This window comes from Osmerus eperlanus, chromosome 26 (genome assembly GCF_963692335.1).
Source record: "Osmerus eperlanus chromosome 26, fOsmEpe2.1, whole genome shotgun sequence".
NCBI classification, from domain to species: Eukaryota; Metazoa; Chordata; class Actinopteri; order Osmeriformes; family Osmeridae; genus Osmerus; species Osmerus eperlanus.
In genome coordinates, this window is record NC_085043.1 from 8,625,903 (window position 1) to 8,653,489 (window position 27,587).

The window sequence follows — 27,587 nt, forward strand, 5'->3', positions numbered from 1 at the left end:
AACAAAGCTCCACAATAACACAGTTCAAACACACTAAATAAGTATTTCATGAGGTAAGAATCATGACGGAAGAATCCAGAATGCCCAACATGGTTTGTTCTCACATCAATCACACCTAAATCTTCCCCCGCACCTCGTCAACTGCAGATCCATTTTTAATCGTGCTACTTTATATAATGTGTTCAATGGTGTACATCATGTGTCACTTTATATGTTGTGTTCTTAATTGTGTACTTAACATCGAAAACGTACGGGACAGTGGATCCTGAGTACCAGGGCTGAAGACCAATGATTCAGTGTGGGACACTGGACCTTCCTGTGTAAAAATATCATTCAAAATGTATTTAATCACGTTATTAGAACTTCTCTCAGAATTACATTAAATGTGGAGTACAGTTTTCAGAAGAACACAACCCATTATGCTGAGTGGGCATCTGGTGGAGGTTCACAGTGGTACAGAAGGATGGCTGTACTGTTTGAGGTGCAACAGGCAAGCAAAGCCTATCAGAGATCAAATCTCCCTTTTTCATTCTTTTTAACTTTCCAGTCAGGTAAACCGTACACAGGAAAAATGAAAACTGTTCATAACAGTCAGTCCCTGTCATGAGCCAGTCCATTCATCACTTCCAGAAGTTCTTTATCATGCTCTTTAAGTCACCAATAAAATAGAAGAAAGTTTAAGATCGGGTCCATTAATATAAAAGTGATGTACTTGTCATATTCTAACAGTGACTGGACCCAACGCAAACTATCCCCCTACAGAATCACTATCAAGAAAGTCACATCCCTGTTCCTCTAGTTAAGATATTGCCATGTTCCAAGGGGGAAGGTTCTCTATGAACTGTGCATGGACAGATAAGGCCTCAAAGCAAACCACCGCATCACACATCTTTGTTCCAGGTCTTCAGGATGGCCTCGGCAGCATCAAGAGTGGCGTCTTGCTGCAGAACGATAAAAAGGAATTCGCATGAAGGTAAATTGAGATGGAGGTAAAAATGTCCATAATCACCACTCTGCTCCAACTCCGGTCTGAGTTTACCTTGATGAAGCACAAGCGGATGTACTTCTCAAACTGCTTTTTGGAGGCGTCCCCACAAAATGCGGTGACAGGAATAGCAGCCAGTTTCTACAACCACAAGAAAACAAACATCTAAAGACCCACAATAAAGATGGCAAATCTGTATCCAACGTTACCCTGCATGTTCTCTGTATCACAAAAGCATAAAATAGGCTATTATTCCTTGTGTCGCTTCACTCTCCTTACCTTTTCTTGGATCATCCATTTTACAAACTTGTAGTCGTACGGTTCATCGTCCGCCATGTGTGAAAGATCCTTATCTAAACAACATGGAGAGAGACCATCACAAATCTGCCCCACATTGTAAGTCCTCATCACTGTGAATTAGATCTGTTCGATTGGTTTCAAATGTAAAACAAGGTTTAAGGGACCACACAGTCATGAAGGCAATTTTTTTTTGGTTTTAACCATTCGGATTGGTGGTTATGCCTTGATAAATCACACGCCAAAGTGAGGTTAGAAAACACCCAATAAGCTTGTTGAGGGGCCTTCCAGACAGCAGAGGGAGCTAAATCATTATCCTTATCGAGCCAAGAACACCCAATATTACAAAACTGTAAGTAGAGGGAGGGGGGGACTTGTTTGGTGTTAGCTAGCCTAATATATGCCATTTGTATTCCAGTACATATGCTAGTACCTGGTCAGATCATGTTATGCCAATACACACATTTAAATTGTATTCATTTAGCAGACGCTTTTATCCAAAGCAGCATACACAGAAAGCCTAACTTGAGGGATCTTGCAGGTAATCAACAAGCAAACAGAAGGAAGAGCGTACGTGGCTTCGTAAATCATTACTAGACAGTTTAAAACGTCGACACCACAAGCTAATGGGGAAAGCTAATGCACACCCTAATGCACCTCAAGCAAAAAACGCACAAAAGCCCCTTGTGTGCTGGTATCCCTCTCCACTAGTGCAGCTTTAGCCAGACCTTTTTTCCCACATAGCTCTCAAGCACTGCACCGTGAATGCTCCTTCGCAACCCGATGAGTTATTAACTCACTGAGAGGCGTCACGTCCACGACCATGAAGTAGCCGCCCTCCGGGATGATGGGAGACATGCCGGCGTCACGCAAGATGGCCGCCATGCGGTCCCTCTTCCCCTCCAGCTCCACGGCCAGCGAGGAGAAGTAACACTCAGGCTGGCCCATGAGAGGGAAGTCCCGGAGCAGGCCCTGGGCCACGGCCTCCTGTGCAAACACAGACACTGAACTGTCACACGGACACTAGTCTGAACTGACCCACGGAATCAACGAAGGGTCTGATGTCATAGACGGAATGAGTACACTGACGTGTGAGAAGATTGACTCCTAGTTCTGGACCTAGGTGGCACGGTTGGCTTTACCTGTAAAGGTGTTGGGCAGGTGTACAGGGTGTTCTGCATCACGGTCTGGAGGTGTTTTATCAGGTGTTCTGGTCCTATAGACCAACCAAGCTGCAACAAAAGAAGAAGAAAAAATTATAATAATTGAAACATTTTCAGTATTGTCACACAGACTTTATAGGATAGTCTACCACTGAAAATTAAACAGGATATAACAGGATTGTCTTGGCATTGCTAACCTTCCAGCCTGTCACACTGAACGTCTTCCCTGCACTGCTGACAGTGATAGTTCTCTCCCACATACCAGGAAGGGTAGCTACCCAAACAAAAGGGAAAGAGAAAACATGCCCGCTGAATGAGACTTCGAAGCCTGCTTCCTTTAGTGAATTCTTCCCTCTTCAACACACAGCACTTCAGTACCTATCTTGACGTGTTGGTGCCCCTTGTAGATGAGCCACTCGTACACCTCGTCGCTGAAACACAGGGTGTCGTGTTTGATGCAGAGGTCAGCGATTACCTGCAGCTCATCCCGGGTGAATATCTGTTGTAGGTTAAAACCATGATGAAACTACTGACGTGTCCACAGTAGGAGAGTATTGGCAATAAAAGAACTTGGAAAAAGGTTAGAAAAATTTGGTTTGAAACATACCTTCCCTATGGGATTGTTGGGGGTGTTGATTATAATGGCCTTGGTCTTGGAGTTGAATTTACTTGTTAGCTCATCTGGGTCCAACACCCAATCAGCGCTGGAGACATTGTTCTTATCACGAGGCCTCTGATACGAGATAACACAATGTGGCCTTATGTTTTCGTACTTAAGCATAGGGGTAAACGTTTACTGTGATTCATAACATCTATCAGCAATATGTTGAATGGAAGTTCACTCACAAGTCTTAATGGTATCAAAACAGGCTTGGCACCCGCCATTCGAACCATGGGCACATAACAGTCAAAGAAGGGTTCAATGATGATGACCTATGGAAATACATGTTAGCATGCGTCCATAAAACACTCTCAGGCTCTTAACCCTCGTGCTGCCTTCGGGTCACATGACCCAAAGGTTCATAACGAACCATCGTTGTGTTTACCCAATTTTACCCAATACAAAAACAAATACAAATAATTTTATTTTAACCATTCCAATGTGGGGGGTCTGAGACAGCCCGACAGTTAAAAGAAAATGCTTCACTTTGCTTTTGTATGCGGTAAATTTGTCGCAATACGACGGTGGGTCACAATGACTGATGGGTCAGAATGACCCGAAGATAACACAAGGGTTAACCAGTCATTACAGATTAAGGCTGAGGACGAACCTCATCTCCCTCCTCTACCAGGCCTTGCATGGTGCTGAACAGGGAGCCATAGCCACCCACTGTGACGAGTATTTCCTTGAATGGATCAATCTGGTGGCCATAGACTTTCCCATAAACTTGAGACAAAGCCTTCACCAAAGATGGATGACCCTGTGATGACAAACACAAATGCGCTACATAACTGGATGACGCGATATCAGAACGGAAACCTGATTGAGGGAGCATGCAATTCTTCCACATGATAACGGCGAGAATAATGTGTGATGGGTTCAATATGAACCTCGCTTGCCAGTTTCGAATGTCTCGCTGTAGCTAATGGATACCCTAATGCATGGTATCGCATTTCAATGCAGGATGGTTCAAACAATAAAAACACTTACAAAGCCTCTGGTGTACTGGTTCATCCTGTCCACTAGAGCAGCTTGGGCTAGACCTTCTTTTACATAGGGAGGCGGAGGGATGTCTGGGTAACCCTGGCCCAAGTTGACAATCGAGGGGTCGGCTGCTACCGATGTAAAGGCCACCCTATTGTTAAAATAATTTTTACAAGTTGACTGTGTTGGAATTAACTACTGTGTCCTCCTCATAATTATATGACTGACACAACCACCTTACCACACATTCTTGTCAAGTCCCTCAATCCTTCTGGAGTTTTTATGCCGCTGTGATGCCATTACAGCCTGAAGAAATAAGAACATAAAGAATGACACATGTATGATACAATTAAATTTATATTCAGAATTAAAAGTCTGGTTTAGATGTGTGATACGTACTTGTGAGGAGGAAAATGTTCTGTTGCAGCTGCTTTTAATGAAATGACTTGCCGACCTAGTATAGCACCTTAGGCTGTTCATGTCTGCAAATTACAAACCCGATTACTGTAGGACAACACAAAGCGCGTTGCTAAGAAGCAACACTCATTGACCTAATTTGCACTCTGCTATCAAAAGGCTAATCTTCGTAAAGGGTGCAACAGAGGGCAATCTGTCACACACTAAGTATTTCAACATAAAATGCATGTTGCAAGATACTGACTCTTTAATACGACAAATCCCATTTCGTTTTAAAAAAATGGCTTTTCTAAAAAGTAGATTTATAACGCCGAGCACTTACTTACAGTCTACCGGAAACAAACAATCTCCCCTCCTCTACTTCTGGCCAATCACAAGGTGCAAAATAAGGTGGCACTTTTTACGTCAACGTATCATTCGAGGGGAGGATGTATTCATTATGACTGAATGAATTATGCCAGTTTGTATCAAGAACAACTTCCCTGCTGTAGTTATGTATGGCCAGAGCATATGACTGCCTTACAGTAACGCGAACCGGTTGTTTTTAGCTGGTTGACCAATGATGTTCATTTGATGCAATGTGTATCCTATTCACTGTGTTGGAGAGTCGAGGTCGGGATGATCGTGACTTTTCATAAAAACCCATCAAATTAAAATTGATTTTAGGTGGGCAGATACTTCTCGGCAAAAAGGCCAATGATAAAAAATATATATTTTAAATAAATAAAAATATTTATTTAAATGTCAGGACTATAAACGTGTTTTGGTTACAAATATGTTAGTTTTTGTTTATTTTTCATTTATACTAAGGCTCAGTTAACCTTAGATCTTACATATGTTTTTCAAATTAGTTATATTTATGTCAGTTAACAGGCAGGAATATGTAAAGTTTAATATGTTGATTTAGCTCTACCTTTTTATGTGGATAATATAAATAATATGTTGCATTCAACCGGTTGCCAGGCAGGAGGCATTTGACTAGCCTAACACCCAAAGACGCCGTTTGACACTATTTTCTGCTTTGAAACAAGCTAGATATACGTATCCACTTGAAAAACAGGTTTCAACATCAAGACAGTGTAAAAAAACTCAGAAGGTACATGTACTGTTTTGTAAGAAATACACAAAGTCTAAAACGTTGGCAGCTAGCTAACGTTAGCGAACGCTAGCTCTAGTACGGTAGTGCGAACTAGCTGACTTCCGGCAGTTTACTATATGCTGTACCCAGTTTTAATAAGATAGAGTAGCTAACAGTTGACCCACATTAACAACATTGTTATCAGAGATACAAGTCATAATAAAGTTGACAAGTGAGGGATTTTCCTAATCTGTGGATTCTTGTTACAGTAGGCAACCAAGATGCTTTCTGATGGAGAGCTGAAAGATTTTGCTCGTGGGCAATCCCTGTATCGTGTTCTTCAGCCATGGTGGGACGTTTTCAGCCATTACCTAACCATCATGATGTTCATGATCGGCACTCTAGGAGGTACCCTCCAACTTACACTACGCAAGATTGTCTGTGTCCCTTGTCAAATCACATCAAATGACTTTTGCGGGGCAGTCAACAACCAAGGTGATTCATTGAATGACAGTGCTGCTGAATCTAGTTTCTCAGTTATCTCCATGGCAACACTTAAGATGGATCTTCAACAGTATGCGTATGTAGATGCTGTCTGCTATGAACAGCACCTCCACTGGTTTGGCAAGTTCTTCCCTTACGTTGTGATGTTACAGACACTGGCCCTCGTGATGATCAGCAACTTTTGGTTCAGGTACCCGAGCACCAGTTCTAGGCTCATGCACTTTGTCTCCATCCTACACAAATGTTGCGATTCGCCCTGGACTACCCGTGCCCTGTCAGAGACGGTGGCAGAGCAAGGATCGCAGCCGTCTATGAGCATCTGTTCTCCTCCCGATGTCTCTCAGACATTAGCTTCAAACGAGAGCAGGAAGCCAATGGGAACCGAGCTGCTCAGCGTACTCGACAAGAAGGAAGCAGAGCAGGCCAAAGCCATTTTTGAAAAGGTCAAAAAACTGAAAGTGCACGTTGAGGATAAAGACACCATTTATCACGTCTACATGATGCAGATTGTCGTAAAGATTGTGTTTCTTTTGTTCACCCTGGCATACAGCCCCTACGCAGCTTCGCGCATCCTGTTTGATGTGCACTGCGTGGTTAAAACACAGGCGTTAATGCCCTTTCAGGTTTTTCAATGTGTTCACTCTTTGGCCACCATTTTTTGGCTCCTGTCCTTAGTGTACACGGTACTGATGATAGTCTATGGCTCCACTTGCCTCTACAGTTTTTGGTGGGTGATGAGAAACTCTCTCCGTGAATACTCCTTTGGATCTTTGCGTGAAGAAAGCAGTTTCAGTGACATTCCCGACGTCAAGAATGACTTTGCCTTCATCCTGCACCTCCTTGATCAATACAATCCCCTGTTCGCCAAACGTTTCGCTGTGTTCCTATCTGAGGTCAGCGAGAAGAAACTAAGGCAGCTCAATCTGAATTACCTCTGGCCATTGGAAAAGCTAACGCTGAAGCTAGTGCGCAACACGCAGGACCAGCTAGAGATCCACCTGATTGCTCTCAGCGGCGTCCCTGATGCTGTGTTCGACATTAGGGACCTTGAGGTTCTCAAACTGCAGCTCATCCCGGACGCTAGACTCCCACAGAAGCTCACTCAACTGGGACAACTTAGTGAGCTGTGGCTGGACCATTCTCCAGCGACAGTGGACCTTCACGCGCTGGCCTTTCTCTCGGAGAAGCTGAAGATTCTTCGGATGAAATTCACGGAGGTGGACCAAACTCCGTGGTGGATCGTCAACTTGCTTAACCTGTGCGAACTCTATCTGTATGGAAGCATGTTTTCTCAGGACAATACGGCCTTCATCAACGGTTTACCAAAGCTAAAGAATCTGAAAGTGTTATTCCTTAAGTGTAGTCTCACGGCATTGCCTAAAGTGATCACAAATTCACTTCCTTCAATACAAAAGCTTTTCATAGACAACGAAGGCACCCAGCTCGCGGTTCTGCAGAGTTTAAAAATGATGACGCAGCTCACCAGCTTAGAGCTGCTAAACTGTGACCTTCAGAGGATACCAAGCCCCATTTTCAGTCTAAAGAACCTGCAAGAGCTGGACCTGAGAGAGAACAACCTGAAAACGATTGAGGAAATCATCAGTTTTCAACACTTGCCAAGGCTTAATACCCTGAAAATGAAGTTCAACAGCATCACGTACATCCCAGTGTACATCGGAGTCCTACAGGGTCTGGAGTATCTTCAGCTCAGTCATAATCATATCAGCTGTATACCCTCTCAACTTTTCCTTTGCAGCAGACTCTGCCATCTCGACCTTAGCTACAACAACCTCTCTGTCATTCCCAATGAAATACAGGACCTGAAAAGGCTCCAAGTTTTAAACTTGTCGAACAACAACGTGAGTATGCAGTGAACTCTGGATAAGAGCGTCTGCTAAATGACTAAATGTAAATGAACGTTGGCTGACTTTTTCATAACAGTTCTTGCGTTTTGACCAGTGCACTGGTCTGGCATTGCATGATGATGTAGCACAGTCCACAAGTATTTGGAAAGACAGATAACTTTGAGGTTGTTTATCATACTAATGTATATAATGTATTGATTTAACAGACGTTTTCATCCATAGCTACGTGCAGGGGATTATTTGAACCTGCAAACTCTTGGTCTTCAGTCAAATGCTCTCCAACTGAGCTATAAGCTGAGAGCAATAGGCTATACTCACGCCCATAGCCTATTGAATCCTACCAAGGAAAGACCTCCCGCCCCATCTAACCCTACAACAGTTAAACACAACAAAAAGACCCAGACTATGGCAGCAATATCCCCCTTTACAACCCAAGGCATCCAGCCACATGAAACACAGCACTAAAAAGGAGCATTCAATTACCCCAATACCCCTCAAGTCCTGCCCCGTTGCTATTTAAATAACTACATGTTAATTCAGCTCCTTACTCAAGAATACCGACATGCACCTTTATTATGCAGATATACCTGATTAAATTATAAAAATGTAACTGTGTAAATTACAAATAAGGGGTAGAGGGTGTATGTAGTGCATGGTCTATCCAAATCTATTCCATAAAACAGTCTTTCTAACTGAAAGTAGTTCCATTGAAACAAACAGATTCTCGCTTATTTTATATTGATATAATAATTATAATAACCCTTTATTTGAAGCTACTGAACTTAATCGAGTTGAAGAATACCATGTTTTTAAAAAATTTGAGGAAAAAAGCAGAACTCCAATACTGTGTGCCTTACTCAGGAGTCTGCAGAAGGCTCATTAAGAGGAGTCAAAACTCAGTCTAAACGCAAGCAGATGTGTGTTAGCTCCATTCTTAAGTACCCAACCATACTTTCAAAAACGACACCAAGTCTGGAGGTACAACCCAGGCTACAGAACATGCAAGAAATAAACACAACAAAGGGAAACCTGGATGAATACAAATTCAAATAGGCCCATCACTACACTTTTCTGTGGGGAATTTGGCCAAAGGCTGAGTGCCTAATGTAACAGTGGATTTAAGTGCTCCAATTTAGCTTGACATTGGGCATGTCATCTTCCCTGCTTTCTCACCTCTTGAGATGTTTGTAGAAAACGTCATAAATGTGATTGAGAAAGAGAGTGCATGTCTGAATGACTGAATCCGTTATTATGCGCAAATGTGAAAAGTGGTGTTTTGAAGCGTCCTTTCATTCTGTGGTGTTCTGACGTGGTCTGAAAAGCACTTCTGATCGCCAGTCCTCAGAACAGCCGACAGATGACTCAAGAGTGGCTCCCCCCCCCCCCCCCCCCATTTTTTTAAAATCCTTTGTTCTCCTTCTCAAGATTGAAACGCTTCCAGATGAAATTTTCAAAAACAAGACCCTGCAGTCCCTTCTGCTCAGCCACAACTGCCTGGCTGTGGTGCCCAGCCTGGTGAGTGAGCTGACCGGCCTTATACTGCTTGACCTGAGGGGAAATCATCTGGAGAGCCTCCCTGCAGACCTGGGAGCATGCCAGTGCCTCATGCCCAACGGACTAGTGGTTGAGGAGTGTCTTCTCAACTCTCTTCCCCCCAGTGTTAAGGAAGGTTTCCAGAGGTCAGACAGAGAGTACTTGGGCAAGTGTGAAACAGAGAGTGCAAGCAATTCACTGAACTGCAACCCGATAATCTGCAATGCAGGCTATGGAGACAGCAGTCTCTTGAACTCTATGTGATATGTGACCACATTGTTGAAACCGCACACCTTTGTGTAAGCCTTTGTATGGTTGACTGTTGTATATTTTGAATTGTTCAAAAGCGTATTTAGAAAGATTGTTTTCCACCTTAAAATTAACTTACTACTCAAATCGTATTTTCATAATCAGTCATACTTGTTATATGGTTCTGTTTAATTTGTAATAGCCAACCGGTACATGTTAATGTTCTGGCGCAGTTTATAGCACAATAGACCCCTCAACATTCCCGTATACCTCGGGAAATATTCCCTCACGTGGTTACAAGGAAACGTCCAAGCGCTATTTTTAGTTGATAGTATGCCAAAGATGAATTGTGAAGCCCTTGCACAGTGTGTTGGATTATAAATAAAGTGTTATGGTTTTTTATAAACACATAAATCCGTGTTTGGTGTTGTTATACAATTTGCAAGGCGGACCTTCTCTATTAAAAATCTCTTGCCAAAACTCAAGTCCCCGCCCTGACAACGTATGCGAGACAGCAGTCTTCAGTGATTCACAAGCAAGAGCACTGAAACATCGTAGCAATAACGGGACGGGAAGGAACACATATTCCACAAGGACATCAATATGCTACTGCCCTAAAAAGTCCAGTCGCTTACGAACGTCACAGCCGAACATTGATAAGGTAAGGTAATCTTTTTATCCTGATTATTTAGTTGCTGTAGTCTTTTTAATGAGAACTGTAACATCTATTTGGCTTGAAGTTATACCAACATACCTTTGAGGTGAGCTACATGTTATCATGACAATGAAAACCGCGCTGCTTCATGCACAGCTACCACCTCACATAAATTAGGTATGTTTTATCATGGTCTTGTGTGAGTACTAGCTAAAAGTGCGGCTTCAGTTTACTGCATGCGTGTCTTGAAAACCATGAGCCCTCCCTTATATGCCAGGAAAACAAGGACCATCAATGTGAAAAGATTTCCATTGATAAATGAAACTGCCCAGTTATTTGTGGCGGGCAATCTATTTGAGAAAATAAAAATGAAATGACAGGGTTTAAAGAATAAAAGTTAATCAGAAATTGATTTGTCATTTTTGCCGGATATTCCAAACGAATGCAAACATTGGGATGTGTTTCCCATTCTAACAAACAAAAACAAGATTTTGTGTCCTTAACCCTTGAGATCCACCAGAAACATGGCATTCTTCAGCGTGGTCTCCCAGTCGGACCCTGGTTTGAGTTCCTAATACAGTGTTTTTCCATGGTCTCATCGGAAGTATGGGTATCCTTGGGGCTGGGTGTGATCCAGACAAGAGTATTCTGTTTTTGGCTGCAACATTTCCTGTCAGGAAGAGGCTGGTACATGTGTCTTGTTTGATGGTGATAATGCTGAAGGTCAAAAGGATCAAATGTACAATCCTTATTAATATATTCAGAGTATGTATTTACTCATCGTTATGCTATACCTCTGTATTTAAGTGCAGTACTATCAACACTAGAAGGACTGTAAACCACCATTGTGTTGATTAGTGTTGTCAGCTGCAAGTCATGACACAACTGTTGAAGGACAGACTCCTCTAAATATTCCTAAACCAAGGATATATGTGTTTTCAAACATTTAAAAAATGCAATTTGGTGAAGTATACACCTTAGTCAAAAAGACCATGCAAAAAGATAAACAGATTGGTCTCCGTATAGTTGTATATTTGCAGTAGTATAAACCAATGCAGCTGTGCTATTCTGTCGGGCACTTCAGCTTGAGACAAACATTGTGGAACAGTCTTTCTTTTTCCCGAAAGACTCTGTAAAGTTTCAAGATACCATTTATCTGTTCAAGTATCCAATCCAAATAATAAGAATCTCTCAATATACAGCCTGTTTGAAAATAACAGATTAGGCTAGTTCATGGAAACTTTGCTGCTGAGTCTAAAGTAACTGAGCTATGCCAGGCTGCTGAATCAGTGTGCAAGTTAAAAAAGGCTTTTTATGAGGTTTGGTCATGGTATGTTAAAACCCAGTAGGTTCAGCAGGGGCACACACAATCATGACCCAAACACGCACATAGTTGTTTAAGAACTTGAACACACTTGTCACGACAGTTTGTGTATTATGCATTTTTGAAAGTATAGAAGATGCTTCGAGTAAGCACATTGCCATGATAAAGCAGAGAAGCAGGATCGGTGACATAAACTCACGAGTCATAGTGGGCATGATGGGAAGGCTACATAATGATACTGGACTCACATGGCCTGTCTGGATGTCTTTACAGAATTTCTAACTGTCTTTTGCTTCCTTAAGACATCGTTGGCATTCATGATCATTAAATGGTTTGATGTTCACTTGCACAAAAATTTGTCTACAGTTGTGTGTTGTCTTTTCTCATGTTTTCTGTTTTGGATGGTCTTTGGTGTTCTGGTTTTCACAGCAGTATCTTTGTGTTTTAGCCTCATTTAGACATTTACATTTAGCAGACGCTCTTATCCAGAGCGACTTACAGTAAGTACAGGGACATTCCCCCTGAGGCATGTAGGGTGAAGTGCCTTGCCCAAGGACACAACGTCATTTGGCACAGCTGGGAATCGAACCAGCGACCTTCTGATTACTAGCCTGATTCTCTAACCGCTCAGCCACCTGCCTCAATTTGTTGGAGTGCCAATCCGTCAACATGAGGCCTTTTGCCTCCTACCAGGCAATGTTTGTAAACAACAACTTTGCATTGCAAACAACAACAAAAATCCCAGCATTGTAAAACGGGGATGGGGGGGGGGGGGGTAGGGAAAGGAAGGGTGAACATTTTACGATGACTAATTTGCCTGTTTGTGTCCCAACAGGAGCCATGATTCCGGTTACAGAGTTCCGTCAGTTCACTGAACAGCAGCCCGCGTTCCGGGTGCTGAAGCCATGGTGGGACGTGTTCACGGACTACCTCTCGGTAGTCATGCTGATGATCGGTGTGTTTGGATGCACTCTACAGGTCAGCGTCGCTTAAACATGCGTTAAAAAACAGACTTAGAGACAGTATTCACGTGCAAAATCTTGACTTATCCACAGTACTATATAGTATGTAGGTATGTATGTATAATTGTGTTTTGTGTTGCTTCATTTGACTTAGTAAATGTATCATGTGCGTATCATCGAAAGTTCTCCTCCTCAAAAGATTTGCATGTTGATTCACATGGGCTGAACCCTTGAGAAATTAAGATACACAGCGCCAAAGTGTATTTGTGTCAAAACAGGCACAAACAACTTTGTGAAAATAAAGCCAGCTGTGTGTCAGTTTAGTGGGAGTTTACCGACGGAAAGGGGGACACATTCCTGCACCCCACCACTGACTGGTTTCCCGCCCACCCCAAGTTTATAAACACTTGATTGTAAAGGCCACTGTCCTGTCACTCTGACCAGTCTGGGACAGTACACCTTGGGTACAACTATAGTTTAAATCTCATATGTCGATTATAAACCCACCCTTATTGACAGGAACCCTTTATTTGTGTGATGACATCCTTTGTTTTGCCTTGGGGGACTGTAGTAGCAGTACTGTTTATAAATGTATTTTCATGGTTTGTAAATACAGTGGATTATTTATCATTATGTTGATGACTCTCTGGAGTTTACATAATGACCTGCGGCATTGTGAAAGCAGGCATTATTGTTGTAATGAATACATTTCCAGTCATTATGGCATTGTGTCTCTCTCTAAAGTGGTCGGGGTAAACATTACACTGCCCTGCCAGAATGTTGTTTTTCATGCAAGAAAGGGCAGTAAACAGCATTTAGACAGAATCAGTGTGTCAGAAAGGTGGAGAAGCTCTCCTCGTGTCCAGGGAAACTGCTATTGGAGTGCAAGATTCTGCTGATCCGCCCTCTTGGAAGCCTCTGACTTAGCACTTCCTGTGTTTCACTACAGCACCACCCTTCACGTTGTCAGCTAATTGTCTTGTTCAAAGCAGATACACCATCAGCGTTACATGAAAAATATGTATAATATAGGTTGTGCCTCTGTTAAAGCTCAAAATAAAAATGATGTCCTACCAATCAAACCGGGCAAATACTTGATTTTTGCAGTCTCTTGCCACCAAGAAATTAATTGACCATTTCCTGTCTGAGTCATTTCCTTGCATCCGTGTTTATCACAGGAAGTGAAGATTAGATATACTACTCAACTGTGTTCAATGCTGCTGGCTCATGGTACTTTGTAATACATTTTGTTTTACAGTGCTTGTACTAACTTGATGCCCTCTGGTGGCATAAAACGTCCTCACACATTGATCAAGTTCTGTTGTATTTCAAATCCTAACCTACGTGTTCTGTGTTTCATTTTAGGTGATGCAAGACAAAATCATCTGCCTTCCACAGAGAACGTCTTTGCCAAACCAATCGACTCTAATGCAGAATAACAATGAGTCGGCGATGGAGTCATCTCTACCCACCGCCACAAATCTGTCTCCTCTGCCGAAGGAAATGAAGGGTCTCAAGTTCAACCTTGACCTCCAGCAGTACAGCTTCATCAACCAGATGTGCTATGAGAAGGCTTTGCACTGGTACGCCAAGTACTTTCCATACCTAGTCCTCATACACACAGTCATATTCATGGTGTGTAGCAACTTCTGGTTCAAATTTCCAGGCTCTAGTTCTAAAATAGAGCATTTTGTCTCGATCCTGGGTAAGTGCTTTGACTCCCCCTGGACCACACGGGCCTTATCGGAAGTTTCCGGTGAAAACCCAGAGGAAAAGGACCCGAAACAGAACCAGGGCAGCAAGTGTGACATAAACGACTCGGTTGTGGGGGCCAATCTAGAGAAGACACAGTCCCTCAAGTCTATCCCAGAGAAGATTGTGGTGGACAAGCCTTCAGCAAGTGTCCTTGAGAAGAAAGAAGGAGAACAAGCCAAAGCTCTGTTTGAGAAGGTCAAGAAGTTCCGCTTACACGTAGAGGAAGGAGACATCCTCTACGTGATGTATGTTCGTCAGACTGTGATCAAGGTGCTAAAATTCCTTCTTATAATTGCGTACAACAGTGCTCTCGTGTCTGAGGTACAGATCACAGTTAACTGCAATGTGGATATACAGGAAATGACAGGCTACAAGCATTTCTCGTGTAACCACACTATGGCTCATCTGTTCTCCAAGCTCTCGTACTGCTACTTGTGCTTTGTGGCTGTCTATGGATTCACGTGCCTTTACACATCCTACTGGCTGTTTTACCGCTCTCTCAAAGAATACTCCTTTGAGTATGTGAGGCAAGAAACAGGCATTGATGATATTCCAGATGTGAAAAATGACTTTGCCTTCATGCTCCACATGATAGACCAGTATGATCCTCTGTATTCGAAACGGTTTGCCGTGTTCCTCTCCGAAGTCAGTGAGAACAAACTGAAACAGCTTAACCTCAACCACGAGTGGACAGCGGAGAAGCTGCGTCTGAAGTTGCAGGTCAACTCCAACAACAGGCTCGAACTCCAGTTGTTCATGCTGTCTGGGCTACCGGACACTATATTCGAGGTGACTGAGCTCCAGTCGCTGAAGCTGGAGATCATCAACAACGTCACCATTCCCGCCTCCATATCCCAACTGGAGGATCTTCAGGAGCTCTCCCTATACCAGTGCTGCCTAAAGGTGCACACGGCAGCCAACTCCTTCCTGAAAGAGAACCTCAAAGTCCTTCGAGTGAAGTTCGACGACAGCAGGGAGCTGCCTAACTGGTTCTACGGCCTACGCAACCTGGAGGAACTCTACCTGATTGGCTCACTAAGTCCCGACACCACCAAGGACAAGACTGTCACTCTGGAGTCCCTGCGAGAGCTGAAGTCCCTGAAGATTCTGTCTCTCAAGAGCAACTTCACCAAAATCCCCCAGTCTATAGTAGACCTGTCCCATCATCTGCAGCGCCTCTACATCCACAACGATTACACCAAGCTGGTCATGCTGAACAACCTGAAGAAGATGGTGAATCTCATCGATCTGGAACTGGTGCATTGCGATCTGGAACGCATCCCTCACGCTATCTTTAGCCTTACGAACCTACAGGAACTGGACCTGAAGGAGAACAACATTCGCTCCATAGAGGAGATCATCAGCTTCCAGCACCTGCGCAAACTCACGTGCCTCAAGCTATGGCACAACAGCATCGCCTACATCCCGGAGCATGTCAAAAAGCTTGGCAGCTTGGAGCGCCTTTACTTTAGCCACAACAAGATTGAGATATTGCCCTCGCACCTGTTTTTATGCAACAAGTTGCGCCATCTTGACATGTCAAACAACGACATTTGCTTTATTCCACCAGAGATCGGCGTTCTTCAGAGCCTACAGTACTTTTCTGTCTCGTGCAACAAGATTGAGAATCTCCCCGATGAGCTATTTTTTTGCAAGAAACTGAAAACCCTCAAGCTGGGTAGGAATACCCTGTCCTTGCTGTCACCAAAGATTTCCTCCCTGGTTCAGCTGACACATTTGGAGCTCAAGGGAAACCATTTTGAGGTCCTCCCACCAGAGCTTAGCCTCTGTCGGGCCTTGAAGCGCAGTGGTCTTGTGGTAGAGGATCCCCTTTTTGACACATTGCCTTCTGATATCAGGGACCAAATGAAGGCGGAGTGATGCTGCCTTTTGTCTTAGATCTTAAGTGCCGACTGTCTTAATCCGACAGTACAATCTGTGACAATGGTAGTTTTTACTTAGTACATGAATCATCAACAAACTCAAGTACTACATCAATTGTTTAGTTTGAATCCTAATGAACTATGTTTTGGTTGTGCACGTTGAAAAAACAAAAAAAAAACAGATTCATTGTTTCCGAGGATTTCAACCTCAGTATATGAAGGTTTTTTTGTAGTGGCATTTTTTTTAATTTTTATTTATGACTTTATTTTCTTACAGTTACATTTTCTAGGACATTTCAATGAACTGTCATTGTGCTATATTTAGAATGACAACATGTATTGCATTGTAATTCTAGAGCGCACTAGAATCTCTGCCTTTTCCAAGCTTCTTCAACTCCAAATGTAGTGACGGTGGTACGAAATCACCGTGGTGATGAAGGCAGCCACGGTGTATTCATACTTATCGTATGCCCTTCTCCTTTTCAAACTATTAATGCATAGTATTCTAAAAAAGGTCAAGTTCCAAAAACAATCTAAGCTTACAGTACATTGCACTGGGAATTCCAATTCCAATATACAGTGTCTCCTTCACGCAAAGCCTAACCAATAAACCGTTCTATGTCTATGACGTTGTTTACCATGATGTATATAGTTAGGCTTGATATTATTCATTTTAAAGACGTTGTGTTATTTCCGAAGTGGTCTTTATTCAATGAATGAAAAACCAGGCAATTGGTATCAAATTAATGACTGTGTTCCTCTACTCAGGCAGGCTCTTGAAGTGACTCTAAAAATCAAGACAGTATTTCCATTAATACAGGTCAAGTCAATGTCAAGTGAAAGGTTGAGCAGTTGTCCACTATTGTTATCGATCTTTTCCTATTCATCACGAGGTCTTGTTTTATTCAATCACATTATAGCTGCATCTAAATAGACTAACCAAATTATGACACCTCGATTGGCAGATTAATTAAAATGTGAGCTATATGCTTAAATTCAATTCACTTTATTGATCCCAAGTGAAGTTCTATGTGTATGTCCATTGCAATGCATTTAATTTTTATAGTTGATGTGTCAGATCCATGTCAACTTTGGTGGAGTCTGCTTACAACATCTGCTTGATAAGGGAAAGTTAAAACGAACCAAATAGAACCAGAAATGTGGGCTGGGCTGGGGTGGGATGGCAGCTACCAACCAGCACGAGAGTAGGTTGTAAACGCGCATGTCTATTATTAGCAGAGTTAAAACCAGCAGCAGCAGCAGCTGAAGCTTGCAGCGTCGCCTGCAGGGTCCAAAAAGTATTTCTGGAATTTTAAATCGATTGGCATAAGGCACCGTGCGCGTGTGCAAATACTCTTGTCAACAGCGACGCGCCAGCTGTCATTCATGAGTCAATCACCTGAAAATGTTGCTTCGCTTACAGCATATCAATGAAGGATCAAAAACGTTTTCTTTTTTTCCACTATGTAAAGCTTAACTTGTAAGGTGCAAGGATAGTGATGTTTTGTACCGTTTTATACTATTTTCTGTTAGTTTTTTTTCTTTGTCAAGGAATAAACAGCTGCTTTAACAGTTTTTTTACGATGTGTTATTTATAGTTCCAGTAGCCTATAGTTGTCACTCCCAATTAGGACATCAGAAACAAGTTGTACGTCAGTGTACAAGTCTCAGATGATGGCCTACAATATTTACAAGGCATCAGATAGCTTGCAGTCTATTATGTCACTCAAGATGGCAGCATTGTGCAAAAATTAAATAATTTTGGTTTTAAACGTAGAAGCAGAGAACGTGCGAAGGCATTTTAATATAATCCAATCTATCGACATCAATCTTAAATGGTAATGGTGTACATGTGTCCCTATATGTTGTGTAGGCTATTCATCTGTGATATGATGGGAACCACGTACATTTTTATGAACTAAATTAGTCTTAAGTGATAAGTGCAAGAGCATGAGGCAACAAGTCTAAAGTTGGTCTGGTTAAGACAGTTGGATGATCTAAGAGTGAAACATAGTTATTATAGTAACATATATTCACAATAGTGAATGCTGACTTTAAAATGGCCAATGACTAATACAGTTCAAAGTTAAATCGTTCAGATGTTCCAGACACCTTTGTTTAATTTCTTGGCAGACTTCCATGTCTGAAGTTGTGTTGAATTTCTGCAGGATCATAGGCCTTAATTTGGAGTTTCTACGTAAGAAAAAATCTAGGGAAGGATATTTTGTTACAAAAACGCAAACACATCTTTACAGTAAAACCCCTGGATAAATATTCTTGATAAAATAATGAGAATGTTTTATATGTATTTAGTAGGCCTTTGAGTGCAGACTGGGGTTATCCAAGTAGCCTACTTCAAGCCCCTAGGGCCCAAGTTCCTGTCACCCAAGCAACAATACATTCCTGGTTTCTAAGGTAACAACTGGTTTTACAGGCGGTCTCATCCGGGCGTGAGTGTTGCGTATACAGAGTAGGCCTAATATACGCAATTGAATATTGAGGATTTGATCGGAAGGTGCAGCCAGGTGTACAACAAAAGCTTGATGACACTGCTGTGTTTTGAGTATTGGATCCCAAAAGCCTACTAGTAAATGATATTGCACTTTTAATAGCCTATAACTTCTTAAAAATTAAGTTCTTAAACAAAAATGTAATAGCCTATAGGCCTATTATTCATCAAATATTTGACAGTAGGCCTGGGAAGATTTTGCGAGTGGACATTTGCCTACTGTAAGCCTAGCAGTGTAGCTTTATCACATATATATAAAAAAAAAACATTACTTAAAGACAAAACATATTGTCACACAGTAGCCTATTTTACAGTAGGCCTATGGCTAATGTAACTGTTACTGTACAACCTTCCGGCACCGCAGCATGTCGCTCTTGAGAAGCATCCGAAAGACATTCTAATCTGTTTATACCCGACCCGTACATGCTCCGGTTCACGCTTGACTAGATAGGAGAACCGCTTTGTTCTTGGCCTACCCTGCTTTATCGAAACATGGGATGTACAAAGAATAGAGCTAGTCATGTATTGGTAGAGGTATCGGGTTAGTTGGACCAAATCATTTGAAGGTGCGTATTCGACATAGCCTAGGCTACCTAGACGCTGACAGAGGCAGCTAGGCTACGAACTTGCTTTATTTTATGTAAGACGATTTCTATAAATAACGGCACCATATGTTGCTTAATATTTATCACACTAACATGCAGTAAGGAAAATTAAGTAGGCAGGAAAGGGATAGAAGCCCATGTAAGTAGATCTTCAAAGCGGATAGTTATAGCCTAATCACAGTTTATTAGACATTTCTACATTAATTCTGATATTGTTTGGATCATAGTTGCTTATATATAGGTTATCCGACACAAGATGTATCATATCCAAACAATTACAACGAAATGATTAGCGATGTTATTAATTTGAATCGGAAGTATTAAAGAAACATTGCCGAGATACAACTGTTTCATCGCATCTCGTTTACGGTGATCAAGTTTATTGTAAAAGAAAAAAACAATCATCCACAGACCAACAGAACGTCTTCTACAGAGAACATGTCCATAGCAAAACGTTAAATCAATTACGGAATAAGTTTATAGGCTAATATTAGTTGGATCAATATCAATGTTCACTGTGAATGAAACTGCTGTGTCACAAATGCCGGTTACCCACGACCCTATGCAGTTGTCAAAAAGCAGGCATGGCGTCGTGTCCAGTTGAATAGCAATACCTAATAGACATGTATATTCTAACATAGCCATTGTGGCTAGTCAGATATCGTATTTTGTCAAGTTTATACGGTATTCATTTATGTAGCTGGTTCGTTGTTGGTTGAAGTAGGCCAACTTTCACATAGCCTTTGGAGTGGGCACATATTTGCAACACAGTCAGTAAACGTAAAGGCTAAGGAGACTATGAGATTGACTCATATGTGGTTGTTTAAATAATCTGGACCATGTAAACAAATGGGCCTTGCAGATGAGTCAATTGCATGTAATAGTCTTTGGGCTACTATTGCAGCTAGACTGTGTGTCACAGATCCGTTGGCTCCTCTGTCACTATGAAATTGCTTATAGTGGACCAGCATGTATCCAATGTGTCATAATCTGTTTTGCCGCACCAGTTAAATGCCTTGTGTGTGTAATGTTGATGTCATGTTATGCAGTATCTTACTTGGGCCAATGATAAAACCTCATTCTCATCACATCGGGATTTGCCATGGACTCTGCCATGGTCTTTGGTTTAACTAGTTGATTCTTAGGCTACATCCAGTTGCAGAGATGTGCTTATTCTCTATGTAGCTACAATCTTGTGTAACAACTTTGCACTCAATCAGCAGAATTATCCGATAACTATTGTACAGTATGTGCACTTGTATGTGTTTGTTTAAACCAAGCCAGCAGTAGGATGTATGTATGATTATTTTCTTCTGGTAGACGTTGGGTAAATATTCTCATGAGGCAGTGATGCTGTCATAGGCTATACAGTTGGATGGTACCACTTAACTATGTCTATTTCCACTTATATACACTCTAAACTGTTCTTGGTATCGTCTAGGTTCATTGCTTCATTCAAGCATAGATATCTTGAAGAACGTTGTCTCCTTGTTGACTGTTGTGATTAATCACAGGGAGGGGTGGGGCGGGCGGGTCACAGAATGTGTCTGCAGTCACAGTCTTGTTTTTGCTCACCAGTGGAGATCACGCAGCAATGCCTCTATTGTTCATTGAACTGCTTGTCTGTACCGAGAGACATGATTGGATGCATTTGATGGCAATCATCATCTGGTCTGACCTTAACATCCCCCTCGTTCTCATCCCCTGACCTACTTAAATGTGTGCCCAGTATGAGATCAACTAAGGCCATGCTCGTGGAGTTATGTGGACAGTGCATGTTATGTTCACCATCTTGTGGAGATGCAAGGATTTCTCATAATGCACATGATCTAACATACAGAAATGTGCCAACTCTCAAATGGAGAAGCAATATATTTCTCAAGAGGCCCCTCTGACTATGGTTCCCCCGCATCCTTTGAACTGATTGGGTCAGGAAAGCATGCTGTCTCTGTCACATGACTACTCTCACCATAATTTTTGTTAGACACGTTTGACTGAACCAGGGCAGCAGTCTGCTGAGCCACATAAATTCGAAGTGCGGTGGGACGGCTGATGCTATGGGGTCGGGTTCACACTTCTTAAGCCATTAAGACAGGTTAGTCTGTAAATACGAATGTGAGTTCTTCCTATTGTCTTTCTTAAGCTTTGGGGTTTAGGCATGAAGGACATTGAGACTATGGTGGATTGCACTCGCTGTCTGGGGAATATGTGCTATTTTGGTTGGCAGGGTTGATGTCCCGGATGAATGAATGCCGAACCTTTGAAGGTGATGAAATGTGCTCAGGGTATAATTGCCAGTGTTACAAATAATGAGTAGGAGTGGAGTTATACAAAACAGTGAAGTTTTCTTAGAAACATTCAAACATAACAGCCATGTTGTGTCTTGGGTGGGACTTCTTAAGGATTTGAAAGTTTAAAGTGCATATGTATTTATTGATATCAAAGGTAAATACATTTTCTGTAGAGAGGAACAAAACTGGATAGGTGGCGATGCCTGCTGTGTTTCTTGAAGAACGGAATGGTATTGAGTTGGTGAGGTGGTTCGTGTCAAGACAAGCTTTTGAAGCTGAAGAATAATCAGGTCTCTACTGGTCTGGTATGCAAAGACTTTTGTGACTTCAAAATGCTTTGTTAGTCTTAAATGACACCAGGAACTGTTTCTGGAGAACAATTTTTCTGATTATTCTGTTTTTCTGTTTCAGGAATGTTTACCCTCACTGAGGTAGCCTCCCTGAATGACATCCAGCCAACTTATCGCATCCTGAAACCATGGTGGGACGTGTTTATGGATTATCTTGGTGTTGTTATGCTAATGCTGGCGATATTTGCTGGAACGATGCAGCTGACCAAAGACCAAGTGGTTTGCCTTCCTGTTCTGGAGCAAACCTCAGAGGAACCAAGCGGCTTTACGACGTTTCGTCCCCCGGAGGCCACTGCGGGTGCAGGGAACGGAGCAAGCAGGGTAACTCTGGCTGCAGCGCCCCGGATGACTGGAGATCTACCGGATAACGTTGTCCATCAGATTCACTTTGCACAGGCAGGTGCTGTTGGCCAGCCTCGCCCAACAGGTGTCCAAACAAACTTGGACTTTCAGCAATATGTTTTTGTTAACCAGATGTGTTACCACGTGGCCCTCCCATGGTACTCCAAATACTTTCCATACCTTGCTCTCATCCACACTATTATACTCATGGTCAGTAGCAACTTTTGGTTCAAATACCCAAAGACTAGCTCAAAAATTGAACATTTCGTTTCAATATTGGGAAAGTGTTTTGAGTCTCCGTGGACAACTAAAGCGTTGTCAGAAACCGCATGCGAGGACTCTGAGGAAAATAAACAGAGACTCACTGGCGCCACCTCTCTTCCAAAACATTTCTCCACCAGCAGTGAAGAGGGCAGTCCAAACCAGTCCACCCCAATGCTTGTCAAATCTGGCGTCAAATTCTCTGCTGAAAAGCCTGTCATCGAAGTTCCCTGTATGACCATTCTAGACAAGAAGGACGGTGAGCAGGCGAAAGCACTTTTTGAAAAAGTAAGGAAATTCCGTGCCCATGTGGAAGACAGTGACTTGATTTACAAGTTCTATGTTGCACAGACAGTAATCAAAACAATCAAATTCATTCTGATCTTGTGTTACACAATGACATTTGTTGCTGCCATTGATTTTGACCATGTATGTGAGCCTGACATAAAACACTTGATTGGCTATGCTAAATTCCAGTGTACACATAACATGGCATTTATGTTAAAGAAGCTACACATTAGCTATATTTCTCTTATTAGTGTTTATGGCATGATCTGTGTTTACACCCTGTTTTGGCTCTTTCGGCGGCCTCTCAAAGAGTATTCATTTGAAAAAGTCCGAGAGGAGAGTAGTTTCAGTGATATACCAGACGTGAAAAACGACTTTGCTTTTCTCTTGCACATGGTTGATCAGTACGACCAGCTGTATTCCAAACGTTTCGGTGTTTTTTTGTCGGAGGTCAGTGAGAACAAGCTGCGCGAAATCAGCTTGAACCACGAATGGACGTTTGAGAAACTGCGACAACACGTTACTCGTAACGCTCAGGATAAGTTGGAGCTTCACCTTTTCATGCTGTCGGGAGTTCCGGACGCGGTGTTTGACCTCACCGATCTGGAGATACTCAAGCTGGAGTTGATTCCTGAAGCCAGGATAACAGCTAAGATTTCCCAAATGATAAACCTTCAGGAGCTTCATTTCTACCACTGCCCTGCTAAAGTGGAGCAGACTGCTTTCAGTTTCCTTCGTGATCACCTCCGGTGCCTTCATGTCAAATTCACGGACGTGGCTGAAATTCCCACATGGGTGTACCTGTTGAAAAGTTTGAGGGAGCTATATTTGGTGGGGAATCTTAACTCGGAAAATAACAAAATGATTGGCTTGGAGTCCCTCCGAGATCTTAGGCATCTCAAGACTCTGCATCTCAAAAGCAACCTCACGAAAATCCCAACCAACATCACAGATCTCTCTCCACACCTGCTCAAGCTGGTGGTGCACAACGACGGCACTAAACTCTTGGTTTTAAACAGCTTGAAGAAAATGATGAACCTGTCTGAGTTGGAGCTTCATAACTGTGAACTGGAGAGGATCCCTCATGCTATCTTCAGTCTGACCAACCTGCAGGAGCTGGATCTGAAATCCAACCATATCCGCACGATTGAAGAGGTCATCAGCTTTCAGCACCTCAAAAGGCTCATCTGTCTCAAACTTTGGCACAATAAAATAATAACCATACCGTTGTCCATAAGCCATGTCAAAAACCTGGAGTCACTCTACCTTTCTCACAACAAACTCGAGTCTCTGCCCTTACCTCTGTTCAACCTGCTCAAACTGAGGTACCTTGATGTTAGTCAAAACTCCATAGCGGTAATCCCTTTGGATATCGGGTTTCTGCAGAACCTCCAGCACTTTGCCATCACAGGCAACAAGGTTGATGTGGTACCCAAGCAGCTGTTCAAATGCACCAAACTGAGGACTCTATGTCTCGGACACAACTCAATCTCTGCCCTCCCAGAGAAAATAGGCCAACTGGTGCAGCTAACACAACTAGAACTGAAAGGAAACTGCCTGGACCGCCTGCCGGCCCAGCTTGGCCAGTGTCACCTGCTCCGCAGGAACTGCCTCGTGGTGGAAGATCATCTGTTCGACTCGCTCCCCTTAGAGGTTAAGGAGGGCATCAATCAGGAATCGAATGTCTCTTTTCCAAATGGAGTGTAGGTGGAGTTGATGAGTGGAAGAGTTGACGGGTTGTTGCATGTCACCTGAAAGAAAGGTTTTGCTCAGGGCTGATTCTTCTTGAATGAACAGATGATCTAATAAACGTATTGATAGAAAATAGCACTGTGTCCATGCGCAGAGTAGACCCTGGGTACTATGGGAATGTCCAAATGCTTGTGCAATAACTATGTGATTTTGTTGGTGTTTGCAGGTGTTCAAGAGAAATGTAGGGATGCTCATGACAGACTTGTAAATGGCAGTGATAGAAATGATAGATGCCTAGATTGGCTCTGCCTCAAGTTTTACTGTTTTTTCCTTTTTGTCTTTTGTTTTGTCTATAACTTTTTCTAGATATTTTAAGCTTGTTAACCTGATTCCATGAATGTCAAAATGTAGCAGTTACAAATACAACTATTTTAACTTGTTTTACCTTTTTGTATGTTGTTCATACTTTGGACCAAGAGTGAAAGACATCTCCCAAAGGTTTGTCTGTAACTTGCACTTTTGTCAAGTGGGTAGCTGGAAATATCTTTGCCTCTAACAAAATGCCACAGGTCATAACTTTTTATAATAGTGGAAAATATTACTTTAATCTTAATGGAAATAATAACAATATTTAGCATAGATTTCCTTTTTCTATGGGCTCCCAAAATAACTAAAATAGAATATCTTAATGTTGGTCTTTGAAGTAAACAATCAATACCTTTATAACAAGTATTTTAATTTAACTTTTTAAAATCGAATTATGAATGTCAAATGTCCTTAGTGTTTTTTGTTATATTAATCGGATAACATGAAAACATAATATGCATAACGAGAGCCAGACTTCCGTCTACTAGACCTAATGACACAGATTATTGATGCATTTGACTCCAAATTATATCCACTTTGCCTTGCATGCATTGTGTAACAACTGCTTCAACCTATTGTTTTTGTTCTGGATGAGAACAGTTAGTATTGCATGACTGGCTGCAGTTCTTAGACCCAGATGACTCTCTTTGGAGCCCCAAATTGTATAATCATTGTGTGCCACATCCTCAAATTGTTCACATTCTCACAAGGCAGCAGTGCATTAATTTAGAGGATAAATAATATTGTATTGTTCAAGGAATGGAATGGAATGAGATAGCTGGCTGGCCATGATTGTGATTTTCTCCCAAGATATTTATCAGGATATAATATATTTATATACTGTAATAGTTTGTACATTAGTATATAGCATGACCACCTAACCAAATGATTAACCTAAGGGATATTGATGATCCTTTGTTATGATTCGCCAACCTTTATACATTAGAACTTTGACTGGTAATGCTTGACATTAGCATATGTATTTAATGCTCATTTATCAAATCATGACAATAAAATTTACAATAATTCTATGAATCATTCCATTAGTAGCGTTAAATAAAGCAGGTGATCTGCATCCACTAGAGCTAGATCTGCTAACTGTTTCTATCCTGGGGATTGTTGCATTAGATTTCATTCATCTGGGAAGGTGGTATTGGTCATGTGATCCGATTGCCAATCAAGACCAACGATTGTCAGGTGTGTTTCACAAATGAGTGACAGATTATGAGCAAGTGTGACTTTCCACATCCTCATTTTGGGGTGGAAGGGATAGCTCAGTGGTTAGAGTGTATGACTGCAGAGCAAGAGGTTGGAGGTTCATATCCCCCAAGGTGCTGTTGTACCTTTATCTTTAAAGTGGGCTTTTCGTAAAGATATATTGAATTCTGAAGGAAACTGAAGCAAGTCCCTGGTGGCCTAGGGCATAAGCATGGGTACCATGTGGGTCTCAGGTCGCAGCTCATCCGTGTTCGAATCTGGCTGGCGGACTCTATGTGCAATGTTCCCACTGCTTCCTTGCTGTCATGTAAAACATGATAGTATGTCTTTAACTAGTGGTGTTTTTAAGGATAAATGTTACTATTCCAGGTAGGGGAAGTGGGGCCCCGGTGGCGTAACGGATAAGCATGCGAGCCATGCAGGTAGGCCGGTCAGAAGCAGCAGCATGGTATCGAATCCCAGCTCACAGCAGGTATACAGCAGGGCACCTGCTCCCATCATGCCTGGAGTACAGCAGGGCCTCCGACACACAAGCACCCCGGTTCCCATCATGCTTGGACAGCCAGGTCTCCGACATGCAAGCACCCCGGTTCCCATCATGCTTGATTTCCATCATGCTTGAAATGGAACAGGAAGATGATAAAAAAAAAAATGGTTTTAAAGTTAAGTGTGGACATTTTAAAGATACATTTTAATATAAAACTTTCTACATCTGTGGCCTACAGACCACACTGCCTTCAATGGGGTTTGAACCCAAGACCCTTAACTTTCAGGGTACCCATACTTATCCACTGAGCCATCAGGGACACTAGCATACATGAACTTGTTGAAAATACATCCTTAAGGTTAAGTGTGAGGTCATTAAAGAGACAGTTTCTGCAAGGAAAGAGCATTGCAGACTTCCATGGGACTTGAACCCAAGCCCCTTAGCTTTCAAGGTACCCATACTTATCCACTGAGCCATCAGGGACACTAGCATACATGAACTCGTTGAAAATACATCCTTAAGGTTAAGTGTGAGGTCATTAAAGAGACAGTTTCTGCAAGGAAAGAGCATTGCAAACTTCTATAGGATTTGAACCCACAACCCTTAGCGTTCATGGTACACATGCTTATCCACTGAGCCATCAGGGACACAAGCATTCATGTGTTCACCAAATGTGAACACATTGAGAATACATCCTTAAGGATATGCTGGTTAAAGACACATTTTCACACAGCAGGGACCTTGCATGTGAACGTAAAGAACGATCATGCTGAGGCCCATCCAGTTTTAAAAGCACTTACAGATCTAAAACAAGCAGTCAGTTTTGAGGACTTGGTTAGACTCAATGTTAGAGCTAGATCTGC

At 42.2% G+C, this 27,587-nt stretch overlaps 4 protein-coding genes across 10 annotated transcripts; 3 read left to right on the top strand and 1 right to left on the bottom strand.

The window, feature by feature from the left end:
• Positions 1-309: 309 nt before the first annotated feature.
• LOC134012648 (kynurenine--oxoglutarate transaminase 3-like) lies at positions 310-4,991 on the bottom strand. 2 transcript variants are annotated; one of them, XM_062452175.1, is made up of 14 exons: positions 4,834-4,991; positions 4,490-4,572; positions 4,332-4,396; positions 4,097-4,241; positions 3,717-3,866; positions 3,292-3,378; positions 3,053-3,178; positions 2,824-2,944; positions 2,643-2,719; positions 2,425-2,514; positions 2,083-2,269; positions 1,265-1,338; positions 1,040-1,126; positions 310-941 (listed from the first exon to the last, which is right to left on the bottom strand). In XM_062452175.1, the coding sequence occupies exons 2-14, from the start codon at positions 4,568-4,570 to the stop codon at positions 882-884; spliced, it is 1,350 nt and encodes a 449-aa protein (XP_062308159.1). In that variant the 5' UTR covers positions 4,571-4,572; positions 4,834-4,991; the 3' UTR covers positions 310-881. The 2 variants fall into 2 exon arrangements, with proteins under 2 accessions (XP_062308159.1, XP_062308158.1); XM_062452174.1 differs by having other exon boundaries at positions 4,830-4,991.
• An 871-nt stretch (positions 4,992-5,862) lies between these two features.
• Positions 5,863-10,137, top strand: LOC134012865 (volume-regulated anion channel subunit LRRC8B-like). Its single transcript, XM_062452520.1, has 2 exons — positions 5,863-7,948; positions 9,380-10,137. The coding sequence occupies exons 1-2, from the start codon at positions 5,867-5,869 to the stop codon at positions 9,749-9,751; spliced, it is 2,454 nt and encodes an 817-aa protein (XP_062308504.1). The 5' UTR covers positions 5,863-5,866; the 3' UTR covers positions 9,752-10,137.
• Positions 10,138-10,238: 101 nt separating this feature from the next.
• LOC134012866 (volume-regulated anion channel subunit LRRC8C-like) lies at positions 10,239-17,890 on the top strand. Its single transcript, XM_062452522.1, has 3 exons — positions 10,239-10,397; positions 12,551-12,693; positions 14,043-17,890. The coding sequence occupies exons 2-3, from the start codon at positions 12,556-12,558 to the stop codon at positions 16,311-16,313; spliced, it is 2,409 nt and encodes an 802-aa protein (XP_062308506.1). The 5' UTR covers positions 10,239-10,397; positions 12,551-12,555; the 3' UTR covers positions 16,314-17,890.
• A 1,328-nt stretch (positions 17,891-19,218) lies between these two features.
• On the top strand, positions 19,219-26,955 carry LOC134012818 (volume-regulated anion channel subunit LRRC8D-like). Of its 6 annotated transcripts, XM_062452428.1 has the most exons (4): positions 19,219-19,390; positions 21,414-21,524; positions 21,942-22,025; positions 22,132-26,955. In XM_062452428.1, exon 4 carries the CDS (start codon positions 22,134-22,136, stop codon positions 24,666-24,668), a length of 2,535 nt encoding a protein of 844 aa, XP_062308412.1. In that variant the 5' UTR covers positions 19,219-19,390; positions 21,414-21,524; positions 21,942-22,025; positions 22,132-22,133; the 3' UTR covers positions 24,669-26,955. The 6 variants fall into 6 exon arrangements, with proteins under 6 accessions (XP_062308412.1, XP_062308413.1, XP_062308411.1 ...); XM_062452429.1 differs by lacking the exon at positions 21,942-22,025; XM_062452427.1 differs by lacking the exon at positions 21,414-21,524.
• Positions 26,956-27,587: the final 632 nt, after the last annotated feature.